General features: G+C 47.9%; 3 protein-coding genes and 1 non-coding gene across 4 annotated transcripts; 2 read left to right on the forward strand and 2 right to left on the reverse strand.

Annotated features, from left to right (window-relative positions):
* Positions 1–56: 56 nt before the first annotated feature.
* AtWU_02488 (kinase-like protein) lies at positions 57–2,984 on the forward strand (the record flags this gene model as incomplete). Its single annotated transcript, XM_035497602.1, has 5 exons — positions 57–931; positions 1,075–1,235; positions 1,279–1,324; positions 1,381–1,994; positions 2,053–2,984. The coding sequence occupies 5 exons, from the start codon at positions 57–59 to the stop codon at positions 2,982–2,984; spliced, it is 2,628 nt and encodes an 875-aa protein (XP_035353495.1).
* A 268-nt stretch (positions 2,985–3,252) lies between these two features.
* AtWU_t61 lies at positions 3,253–3,326 on the reverse strand. The gene has a single exon. It is a non-coding gene; the product is annotated as a tRNA-Val (tRNA).
* Positions 3,327–3,965: 639 nt separating this feature from the next.
* On the reverse strand, positions 3,966–7,754 carry AtWU_02489 (ankyrin; the record flags this gene model as incomplete). The annotated part of the gene is made up of 4 exons (XM_035497603.1): positions 3,966–7,117; positions 7,173–7,307; positions 7,362–7,579; positions 7,636–7,754. The coding sequence occupies 4 exons, from the start codon at positions 7,752–7,754 to the stop codon at positions 3,966–3,968; spliced, it is 3,624 nt and encodes a 1,207-aa protein (XP_035353496.1).
* A 2,761-nt stretch (positions 7,755–10,515) lies between these two features.
* AtWU_02490 (Zn(II)2Cys6 transcription factor domain-containing protein) lies at positions 10,516–12,090 on the forward strand (the record flags this gene model as incomplete). The annotated part of the gene is made up of 2 exons (XM_035497604.1): positions 10,516–10,598; positions 10,671–12,090. The coding sequence occupies 2 exons, from the start codon at positions 10,516–10,518 to the stop codon at positions 12,088–12,090; spliced, it is 1,503 nt and encodes a 500-aa protein (XP_035353497.1).
* Between the last annotated feature and the right edge of the window lie 523 nt (positions 12,091–12,613).

Raw genomic sequence — 12,613 nt, forward strand, 5'->3', positions numbered from 1 at the left:
TGATCGTGGGATGCAGCGAGTTTGCAACCTCCACTTTCTTCCTCAAACCAGCATCAATGGCTACCACTGTCCCAATACCATACTTTGCCCCTGACATCATTCCTTGCCCGCTACCCACAACTTCAGAGATCGACGCAGCACCCGACATATCCTTGGAGTATGGAGGACGAAGAATCGTCGAGATAGGCGACCATCTGGTAGTGAAGTTCGGAAACGCCGTGGACCTTATCGAAGGAGAGAACATGTTATTTGTCCAAGAAAACACCAGCATACGAGTCCCTCGAGTCTATGCACTTTACTCGGACCCATCGACGGGCAAGAATTACATCGTTATGGAGAAAATCCCTGGACAGACTCTCCTGTCCCTGTGGCCACAGCTAATCCCATCGGAGAAGGAAACCATCGTCACTACAATTCATGACTACTTCAACGAGCTACGACGTTTACCCCCACCAGACTACTACGGTAGCTTAGGCAGACGATGCTTTCTTGATGAAATATTCTGGACTTATGACCCTGAACCGTCGATCAATGGACCGTTCACATCGGAAAATGCTCTTATCGAGGCAATGGCTCGGAAATATACCTACGACGGTCGGCCACCGTATCGAGCTGACTTCTACCGCCAGTGTTTACCGCGTTTGCTCCGTAGCCATGGTCCAACATTCACCCATGGTGACTTTCAGCGGAAGAACATACAGATCCAAAGGGTGGTAAACAACAGTGATGGACAGGATACCTCACATCTACAGGTTACTGTTCTTGACTGGAAAAGGCGGGTTGGTATCCAAGCTACTGGGAGTATTGTCTTGCTGTCTGCGCGTTGCGATGGGATGATGACTGGTGTCTTTGGATTGAGAAGGTGCTGGATCCTTGTGTCGCTGAATCGGCGTGGTTTCAAGCGGTTCGGTTGGAGTTATGGTCTTAGAGCGTATTTATTCATAAGTCATTTATTGGTTGAAGATCGCATACCGCAGCGAAACGCCACGCGTAGTGAGTAATTGTCCGATACGGGCGCATTAAGGGGTAACCGCTGTCACGTCACACAGTCTTGGAGATACTCTGTTCCGGCAGGGGGTGGATCGATCAAGCCTCCCTCCGTAGTCAGTTGGCAGGGCATTCTACTCATTATGATCAACGGAATGACAAGCAGGTGGTCCCCAAGAATAAAACAGCTATACTGCTCTGCGCGATCTCTGATCCTCCGCCCTTGAAACCTTGGGACTCCCAACTCTGTAAGAGCGTTGTCAACGACAGAATGTGCACGGCAGTTAACAGTCGCCTCACTCGAGGATCTTTTCCGCTACACTTCCGGAAGATGGCTGTAAGTGCTATGAGATTAGTGTCCAAAGTAATACCAGTCAGGCTAATATCATGTAGCTTCAATGAACATCTGCGTTTATCGAAACGCTTCCTCAAATTCGATGTGCTCGCACTTCAAAACATCATTTCCAGTGCATCTGGTCATTCAATATCCGAACTCGAGTCATTTACTAAGCTATCAGAGGGTGGGTACAACCGTGTATTTGAGGCTACCTTTAGCGATGGAAAATGTGTTCTCGCGAGACTACCCTATCCAAGTACAGTGCCAGAGCATTACACAGTAGCGAGCGAAGCAGCGACTATGAACTACCTTCGCCTACATGGATTTCGCATACCAGAGGTATATTCCTGGTGCTCAACTAAGTCTAATCCAACCGGAGCTGAGTTTATCATTATTCAGAAGTTGGATGGTACCCCTCTCGGCGATAGATGGTTTTCAATGACCCCAAAGGAGCAGTATAAGATCATGACACAAATAGTTGAATGGGAGACGCGTTTGATGTTATTGAAGTTTCCTACCTCTGAGAGCCTCTACTACTCGAAGGATCTTCCATCTGAAAAGAGGGCGAAGCTAGACGATCCGAACAGCATGGCATTCTGCATAGGGCCAATAGCCCATTATAGTTGGTGGCATGGTGAGAGAGGCATTATGGATATTGACCGTGGACCCTGTGGGTGATTCTATCAAATATCATAAGCCTCATAACACTAACTTCAACGCGAGAACAGGGCCATTATCAGTTGACATCTTCCGAGCAGTTGGAGAACGTGAACTAACCTGGGCCAAAGCCTATGCGAAGCCTCGCTTGCCCGATGAGCGGCTTTATAGGGAGATTTACAAATTCAAGCGCGTCTCGCCGGATACCCACGTTACAGATCTTGTCAACTACCTCAAAATTGTACCTAGTTTAGGATATTGCAATCCATCCTTGGATCGACCAGTCATGCACCACCCCGACCTACAGCCAAACAATATCCTCGTGTTTGAGACGAATGAAATAACTGGCCTCATAGACTGGCAGCATTGCGCGATTCTCCCTCTTGGTATCGTTGCTGGGATTCCAGCTCACTTCCAGAACTATGGCGATCCAGAGTCAGAAATGCTCAAACAACCTCAGCTTCATCTGCCCTCTGACTACGACTCCATGACATCCTCCGAGCAGAATTCAGTTAAGGAAATTCATCGCAGAAGAGTGATTCATTTCCTGTACGCCGCCCTGACTAAAAGACTGAATCAAGATCACTACGATGCTATCTTCGACCAGTCAGTTATACTCCGCCTACGCCTTCTCCAGAGTGCCGGTAGTCCCTGGGAGGGAGACTCAATATCACTGCGTGCTGAGCTCATTCGCTCAATAATGAACTGGTCGGCGATCATCAAGTCTACTCACGTTGCCCCGCCAGTGGACTATCCAGAAGATGTTGTCCGGGAGACAATTGACTTGGATGCGCAGCAGAGAGAGGCCGATGTGGCAATGGAACAGATGCGACATGCTTTAGTTGTCGATATCATGGGATGGGTACCGAATGAAGATTATGAGGCTGCCAGAAGACTCGCATCTGGGATAAAGGGTAAAATGCTTGAAGCGGCGAAGACTCCCGATGAGGTTATCGCTATCCGAATACATTTCCCTTTTGATGATTTCCATGAAGGGGCTTAAGGCAATGTTCAAGAAATTAGTGCAATTCTCAGGAGATTCGTTGCTGGCTGATGCAGGAAAGGGCCTATGTACCCTGCGCTGTTTGTTTTGAAAGCATGTTCCGGGGGCAGCTCAGATACTAGATGCATATGTTAACCAAAATGTATAGATTCAGAATTTAACGTAATACTAGACGATTATCGACCCCAAAAGGTCAAACCCTCAATAAAAGAGCCCTGCCGTGCAGCGGGAGGTGTGCGGGAAGAAAAAATTCTGGTGAGAAAAAGAATGACCAGACTGGGGCTCGATCCCAGGACCTTATCGGTGTTAACGATACGTGATAACCAACTACACCATCCGGCCAATTCTATGTTGATAGGCTAAGTATTTTGCAATATAAATGGAAGTTAATTTAGTGGCGGAGCATAGTCCCAAAACGATCAGCTCTTGGCAAAGGAATCCTTCGTTCGTTTGGTTCCTATAAAAAGGCGCCATATCCAGAGCCTTTTCTATTACGGTCAAAAATTGACGGAATGGTTGGGGTATAGCAAGGAATGACTTCCTTCAGATTGGAAAGAGGGCTGTGAAGCGATATGAGACAGGGGTGCAGGAAAGTTAATGTGATTAAGAGGGCTTCTGCTAAGACGCATATCAAAAAGTTAAGGAAATCTAATCTACTGAATTCTGTACAAAAAAGTCCAAATATTGTTCCAATCTTGGAAGACTGGTCAACTTACCAAACACCTAGGTATCGTAACGATGGCAGCAGCCCTATACACCAGTCTCATTGCAACCCGCGCGGATAAGGCGAAGGTCGTCAGTGCTCGATTTAAGCCTGTTGATGGTCGAGCTCGCACCCTTCATGTATATGAAGATGGCACGGGGACCTTCGACAAGGATGATGTTTGTGAGTATTCATCTACTCTCACACAAAGGGCTTGGGAGAAACTTGGAACGTTAGGTCCTAGTTAGGTTGCATTTAGACCTCCTAAGAGCGGTGGCCTAATCTTGCTCTGTTCTCCTGCGGTGCGGAATTGACATCGTGGAGTCCCAGACATTCTCATGGAGGTCGAGCTCTTCACGTTCATATTGCCTTGCATCCCACTCAGTCCAACCCCCTTGGTCTCTGAGTAGCTTTGCTGCACCGAATTCGGCATTCTTTTCTGCCAATTTGACTGCTCGAATGTATTGGCGACGGCCACTTGCCACAATTGATGCACCTTCGTTCAGAAGCAGCTGCAGCATATCAATGCGACCATGTTCCGCAGCCCCCTCCAATGCTGTTCTGCCATTTCGTAAGGACTTTTTTGCGTTGACATCGGCTCCCTTTGCAAGTAATTTGCGAGCGATACCGATGTATCCCTTGATTGCAGCAAACTGGAGCGCTGTTCCGCCCCTAAATTCGGCCGCACACTGATTAGGATCTGCTCCAGCGTCCAATAGCATGTCCACTATTTGAACACTTCCATCTTCCACCGCGGCTTGTAATGCCGTTCTTCTATATTGAGACGAGACTGGTCGGTTGACGTCTGCCCCTGCGTCTAGGAGAATCTTTACAATGTGCCTGTTTCCGGTGCTCACTGCAGCGCAGAGAATTGATTGCCCTTTGACACTTTCAAAAGGTACGTTCGACAAGATGCTCCGATCACAATCAGCACCAAGAGCAACCAGGCGTCTAGTCAGAGAGATATCCTGCCTCCGAACGGCGAGCCAAAGGGGAGGAATTGAGTCAAGGTGAATCTTGACCGCCTGATTCACATCCGCACCGGCATCCAATAAATCCTGTACCGCGGAATTGCGACGGTGATACAGAGCTGTGGTGAGCGCTCGTCCTTTTTCAACCGCAGTCCATGTTCGTGAATGTAGAAGGGTCCTAAGTGACACACCATTTCGCCAAATGACTGCTCTCTCAAGGATAGAATCGAGAACTTCGCAGTCGAGGACTCCGTGCAGCTGGTACAGGAAAATATTGTCCAAAAACCCGCTAGCAACAACTTTGCCTCCGGGGTCAAGACCAATTTCTAAAAAGCGCCGCACAAGAAAAACAATGTGATCATATTGTAAAGCCTTCTCGAAGGCATTTGGGACAGCACAAGGCTGCTGTGACAAATTGTCCAAAAGCAGTTGAAGAATTCCAAAATGTTGCGAACCGCATCGATAATCCTCGACTGCTGCTGTCAGTTCAAGATCTCCGATGCTTGCTCCTCGTACAATCAGAAGCTTTGCCAATGAAAAGCTCTCTGGGAAACGTAAGTAAAAAATTGCAGCTGCAAGCGGAGATAGGCAAACAGTGGCGTAATCCAAAAACCTCCAGTACCGCTCAGGCCCAACAGGCTGAAGTGAACACTTTGACATCATGAAAAATGGCTTTAGACCGACATTTTTAGGCTGCTTGTCGACATTACGATCGAGCAAATATCGGACAAGACCATCATCGCTTCTCTGCGACATCCTAATGGCAGACACGAGTATCGGTTGACCATAGCAATGGAGGATTTGAGGCAGCAGCCCAAGCTGTTCCAAGTACATTGCAGTTTCCAAGTTTCCGATTTGAATCAGGCTTTTTCCAATTTCTGTCGCTCCAGCTTGGAGAAGAGATCCAACCATTTCGCAGTGGCCACCTACTATGGCTGCGCCGAGGATGGTGTCTGGGACCTTGTCGTAAAAAGTTTCATTCTTCCTTGCGCCCCAACTCAATAGGGAAATTGCAGTGTCGATATTGTTCATCGCTACATTTTCATACAGGATGGAGGTATAGTAATCCTCCATCTGAGTTGGCTCTACACTGGCTCCGTAGGATATGAGCAGTCTGGAAGTTTCGAGATCGTTTCTCGCAAGAGCCCGTTGCACGAGGCTCATTTCTTGGATTCCATCACCAATAGAGACTTCTGCACCCGCCGATAACAGACGCTGTGTGATATTGATGGCACCACATTCAACCGATAAGACGAGTGGGGGGATGTAGTCATCTGATGCCTCTTGGTGGTTGATATTTGGATGGGTATCCAAAAGAAGATTGATTATGTCGTCGTTGCCTTTCCTTATCGCGAGTCCAAGTGTGGTTGATCTGACAATGTAGTCTTCACAGAACTTCACATCTAACTTCACATCTTGAATTGCGTCAACATCCGCGCCTAAGGCAAGCAGATATTGTGTCAGAGACACATCGTTTCGGTCCACAGCAAGCCCGAGGATCGAAAGGTCGTATGAGCCACCGCTTCGTTTGTTGATATTGGGGTCAATATCAAGGAGCATAGAGAAAAGGCCTGGGGTTCTCGTCTTAATTGCGGCGCTTAATGCCTCTCCTGGTATAGGAATATTTCGAGCCAGAAATAGTTTGATGAGCTCATTATTTCTTGAGCGGATTGCTTCACAGAGAGCCCTTTCTAGGATGCTTATATCCTTGAGCCCAGAACCATATGATAGGAACAAGTTGCACATGTCCAGAGCCGCTCGGGAGTCTCTGAAGTTGGAAGCCAGTACCAAAGGTGGCACGGGAAATCCATCATGAACAATTGGAATATCAGGACTCATACCAGCTTCCAAAGCCATCCGAACCATTCTTACGTCCTCGGATCTCACCGCACTTGCAAAAAGCTTGTGCGATATAGCATGTGCTGTTGCCCCGGGGAGGGAAAGTAGATATTTGAGGTTGTTGACGGTATCCAGGCCCGATTGATAGAATGTTGCCATGATCGTTTGATCTTCCTTGCTAGTCCTAGGCTCTCCTCGCTTTATATCATGGAAATAGGCATTCGTCTCAGAATCGGGGTCATCATCCGTCTCGTCATCCGAGTATACATCCAAGAATTCTCGTATATTTGATTGCCAAGAATCATCATCAGGCTCAGAGACTTGAAAACTGTTGGAAAGCAGGAAAAGTGCAACTTGTAAGCGCTCCACGGCATCACTGCCACCTCTGAGACCGCAAAGTCTTTCTGCTATGTAAAGGTTTTGACCTTCGTGTTGTTCAGGCATTATTGAGCTCAGAGCTGCTGCTACCCTGGCGCTATTGCGTCCGGTGCGCAGCACTTTGGCATGGCTTCCGATCATAAGGGAGCCGAGAGAATCGATGAGACCACCTTCGATGATTTGGGAAGGTAGGTCCATTTCCCGAACCCCTGGAAGATGTTCCAGTGAAATAGATGGGTTGCCTACTTCATGTTAATGTTAATCAATCTCACAGTAGTTGTTAAATCTGAGTCTTACTCGGGACGTTTTGTAAACTGCTCAGCGCAGTATTGGAGAAAATAAACCATGGGAGATTCTGTGGCCATGTAATTTGAAATATCAACGGACCAGGAGAGCAGACAATAAGTCCTTCAGGTGTTGGGGACAATGGCTCTATGTTGTGTCAATCATCTATGTTGAGCATCCTTGACTTCTGGATAGGCTCACCTTGACGATATTTGTCAGTCTCTCTCTGAAAACCCTGGCGATGAATCTCAAATTGCACTGTTTTTGGATCGTAATAGACCCCGTCGAACCAGACTTCGAGATTCTGCCCTTCAGCTGCCCTCTTTTGTATTTCTCTGTTGACGTGTCTCCACTTGAGAGCGCCCATGCGATATTTCTTAAAACCCCATTTCTTAAGCCTCGCCGTGTATTGATACTTCCTGCACGATGTGAGAAATTGACCGATCATTGTTCACAGGAGTGTCGGAGTGCATACGTTTTGCGAAAGCCATATGTCGTTTCCATAAATTGCAAGACCTCCTCTAGCTTTTTGTTCTCTCTGATGTAAAGGCGCTCGATCTCTGCCTTATGAGCCTCCCATTCCGCATCTGCCATGGTGCCAACGGCAGAGTTGAGGAGCACAGGGGTTGATATCGCATCCGGAGTTGAGTCAAATATTCTACGTTGGAACCTTCCAAGTATTTATTTGCGGGTGAGCTAGGGCGGGGATAAGGCTGAGCGAGGTATTCGGAGGCTGTAAACCCCTGATTTCCACGTCATCACCGCCACATCGTTGCCAAAGTATGCACACTATGCGGCCCGAGGTGTCCTGATTGGATATTATCAAAATTTGGTGAGCTGAGGATGCGCCCCGCCCACCTTGTTTGACATGCTATGATCGGGCAAGCGTCTAGAGCCCTGTGGCTGCACGCAAAGGAATCCCATTCAGTGATTAGCTGATATCCAAATTTGGGGCCCACTACGCTGATCGGCGCGATCAGCGCCAACCCTCGTCATGCAAGACGAATCTCAATAGTGCTTCTTTAATCTAGAGCGGGATGAAGATAGAATACGCTGATTGGTTCTCATCCAATTTGTGATGAGGCACGAAACGTTCACTGACAAGAACAATATTTTGAAAAGTCTACTGTGGTAAACGAACTGTTCGCCCAGGGCATCAACGCCCTGATAGCGTTGTATATAAGTCCCCTTTCTATCTCTTTGAACCTTTTGTTCCTCAAAGCAACAACGCTCTCCAGCTTCAAAGACTTTTCGCTCTTCAATTATCTCTCTGGCCTTAACCCCGTCTCAATAGCTTGGTCATGTCGTGTACTCCGTTCGGTATCGACAGGTTAGAGCCGGAACTCTGGAAACAAGGCGATGATCAATTGGTTGGATGGCCCTCAGAATCCACAAGAGATATTGCTCAGCATTCGCTCTTCCCAATATATGAGGGACAGGACAATTCAACCATGAATCATTTATTGTTCAACTATTCCCTCCAGCCTACCTCAGTACCGCCCCTATTTGATTATACACAGGCCCCAGTGGCCTTTCAGACCGGTACGGGGACATCGAGCGAGATGGCTAATGTCATGTTGTCGGGGTGCTATCAATTCGAAGGCAGACCCATACAAAACGCCGACCAATGTCCGGTATTGGACCGATCCCTAATGCACAATGTCGATCAGAGCGGTTGTATATATCAAATGCCGATGCCGGAATTCCACAATATATCTCCCAGGAAACCCAGGGCTTGGTATTTTCTTCTTACTTTGTCATCCTCCTCAGCTTCGCTGACTATTTTATAGTATCAAATGTGTATGGAAAGGCTGCAAGTACAGTGGGGGGTTCAAAAGCAAAGCCTCATTGAACCGACACATTGGAACACAGCATGTTTCTCCCGGAAATTATCGATGCACAGTCTCCAAGTGCCACAAAGCATTCAACCGAAAGGATAACCTGCGGGAGCATTTGCGTCGGAAGCATCACATATATCTTTGAAGCAAGTGGATTTTGTTATGCCCAGTGGGCTTAAGAATTGTCAATAGCAGTAATCAACACCATTTAACATGTTTGCTCTTCACTCTTGAGATGTTCAGCTTTAGGTGGGCAGCATTTTAGACGAAATGAGAATATGATCAATAAAGAACAGGACATAAGATGATTTAAAGTCAATTGAATTAGCATGCGTCAAGACACCGTCGGGGCTTAATATCTTGTATTCATTCTGAAGTCACCAAGCACATAATACCATAAAAATAAATCATGCCATTCCAAGGCGAGCCAAGAGGTTCTGAATCACAAATCATTATAGGGTTGCCTTCATAACCGAGATCGCCAGATTCATGAGAAATACATATAAGTACGCAGAGTTGCCAAATCGAAGGACAAGCAGTCTGATATTTCAATTCGTTGAATCAATCAATGGCTTGCGTGAATATGGGGTCCGCGTGAAAAGGCCGCGATGAGGGGGGTTATATAGAACCGGTCGGGCGTCGGCGCTAAACCGCATATAGTAATTCATTGTCGCGACCGGAGAAGCCCTTATTTTAGATTCTTATCACTAAACAAACATTTGACGGAGGACGTGGGTCATCACTTCCTTTCAAAGCTTACAAGCACAGTCTAATCCTAAATCTAAGGCTTCTTTCTTCTAAGTTATGTTTATCTTCATTGGGATTCATTCCTTGAGCCTCGCAGCAGAACTAGTACTGGCTCCAGTGCTGCATTCCCCTTGAAGCGGTCGGCCTTGCTTATATAGTATGTCCGCTTACACCATCATCATTGAGCACACCTCGATCATCAGATCTTATCGAATCGGCTGCTACTGATAAGTAGTAATATTGGCTAATCCTAGAAATACTACTATTACAACATGTCTTTTACCGCAAAGCCGTGCGTAACTTCCAATTGTCACAACAAACGATTCTGTGCTGACGTGATACCACGACTCACTAGAACCACGCTAAAGTAGCCTTGCATGTCTACAGCTCCTGCGAGATCCTGCCCCCACCTCAAAAACAGGATCATGAGGTCGGTTGAGAGGAGGGGAATTGCGGAGAGGTCCAAATAGATGACTCTCATCCCTGAACACCGATAATATGTCCATCTATTAATTATCCGATTTCATTACAGTTCCTGCGCGGCATATGCAGTGGCTGAATTACCATCTCGACAAATCCTGTCGCCTGTCAATTCTTACGACCCGGCGACTAGATAGTACTACGACTAATCACCCGAGATTCCTTCAGCCAAACAGGTCGATCGACACCCGCTAGTGGTATTTAGGCCCCCCCTCTGGCTCCCGCTCCTTCTTTCGTGCTTGCTATTCGAAAGCAACTCCAGAACACTCCACCCTAGTCACTGTCCAAGGATGGCCCAAATGCAACTCATCTTATCCAGCAAACACCGGAAGAGCACCGGGAAGAGATCTAGGACAGGTTGTCGTACCTGCCGGTAAGGAGGAAGCAGTACATGGAAACTGATGGCCTGAGACACTAGCACTAACCGAGGACCTTCAATGCCCAGAATCCGACGCATTAAATGTGATGAATCGCCAGGTCAATGCAACAACTGCGTCTCTGCTAATTGGAAGTGCGATGGATATGATGCGTACCGGTTGCCGCAGCGCCGCGGTCTACACGACATAGGCACTCGACTTGGTTGGACGATGACCTCGGATGAACACCGTTGTTATTCCTATTTTCAATATCACTCCGTTACGAATCTGGCCGGGTTCTTTGATTCCCCGCTCTGGCAGCAGTTGGCCCTACAGATGTCTCGTGCTGATCCGGCTGTCTTTCATGCGGTAAACATGTTCAGTGCTGCGCACCAGGAGTCGGAAATACATGATATGCAGATGTCTGCACGGTCACGCGTTGGGAGCCAGCAGTATTATTTCTCTCTTCAACAGTCTACACGAGCCATAACGCTCCTGAACCAGCGCCGGAACTCCCAGGACCCCCAGCTGCGCCAAACTATCCTCCTGTGCTGCCTGCTCTTTGTTCTCTTCGATGTGCTTGTGGCGCAATATGACAGTGCGTTTACGCATTTACAGGGCGGTCTCCGTATTCTTAAAGAACTCGAGAATCAAGGGAAGCTGGAGTCGGAGGTTGCGCCATCAATCATTGCTGCATTCCGCCGCCTGGATATACAGGCCTCGCTCTATGATACTCGATTTCCGATCCTACGCCTGGAGGACGGGACAAGATCCCCGCTCAAGTTATTCGAAGCACCAACGGGCGGCTTTACTAGCCTCGGCCAGGTACGAGAGAAGATTACGGTTTTATTTACAGCCGGTATACCCTTGATTGCTAAGAGCTGGAGCCTGAACGGTCCCAACATGGAGGCCAACTATGAGTCCCTCTACCTAAGCCAACGGCGACTGCTAGCTAGTTTCGCTGATTTTGACCCATATTTCAAGACTTTTTGCGTAATGAAATATCATCAGTTGAGTGAGAAGGAGCAACTGGGAGCAGATATCGTCCACTTGCTTTACCTTGGTCATACTCTCACACTCAAAACTGTGTTGATCCGTGGTCCAGTGCCGAAGTATCTGGTTCCGGAATTCCTTGCGCTACTGCAGGCCCATGAAGACAAGATTGAGAAGCTTAGGTCTGTCTCTGGCCTGGTAATGGACCATGTCATGATCGCCCACATGTACCTTGTGGCCACACAGTGCCCAGATATGGAGATTCGAATACGCGCTATTCGTCTTCTGCGGTCATGGCCACATTACGAGGGCCTGCACAGCTCCAATGTCACTGCTCTGATGGCATTGGGGGCACTCAGAAGGGACCTTCCCAATGAAAGCCAGGCCTTGTCAGTGTTGCAGACGACAGAAGCGGAGAATGAATTTCTCGTCGACTCTTTGAAATCTATCAAGACTGGTGTGGGAGAACCTACCATTCCGCTTTTTAGAATGTCGGAGCTGCCATCGCGCCCATGATATGTAGTGAGCGATATGCGAGGACTGCGGATAGGCATTGGTAGTTTTCTCTCCAGTCAAAACCGGTTTTATCAATCAACACACGTCTCGCATAGAGCATATTCGTGGCACAGGGTTTCCAAGGACAACTGAAACAGCCCTGGGGCCCATCTGACGCGCTTCGATTCTGCCCAAAAGATAACTCCGAGAAGTCCGACGGAGCCCGAGGATCTTCTCCATAAGCCCGAGTTGCAGATCCGATGAGATCCCTTCAAATCTGGCCCCGAATGAACTCGGTGCACGATGACAAGGTCCCTAGTGTCGGATAGCTACGCCTTCAGTATTATTCCCCCTCTTGAAAGCGCAGCCCTACCCACCATGGCGGGTAAATTTTCTCGACAAAATCATGTGATGCGCTGTCTAGCTCCGCTCGGAGCCAGTTGCAACGATCTAAGCCCGAAGATTATCTCCACTGTCTCCCGCGGCCGAGTCTGCAGTGGGTCGACTTGTCTGCGATTAGGTTTCTGGGCAATTCTTAAGCTCT

This window comes from Aspergillus tubingensis (genome assembly GCF_013340325.1).
Source record: "Aspergillus tubingensis WU-2223L DNA, scaffold_3, whole genome shotgun sequence".
NCBI classification, from domain to species: Eukaryota; Fungi; Ascomycota; class Eurotiomycetes; order Eurotiales; family Aspergillaceae; genus Aspergillus; species Aspergillus tubingensis.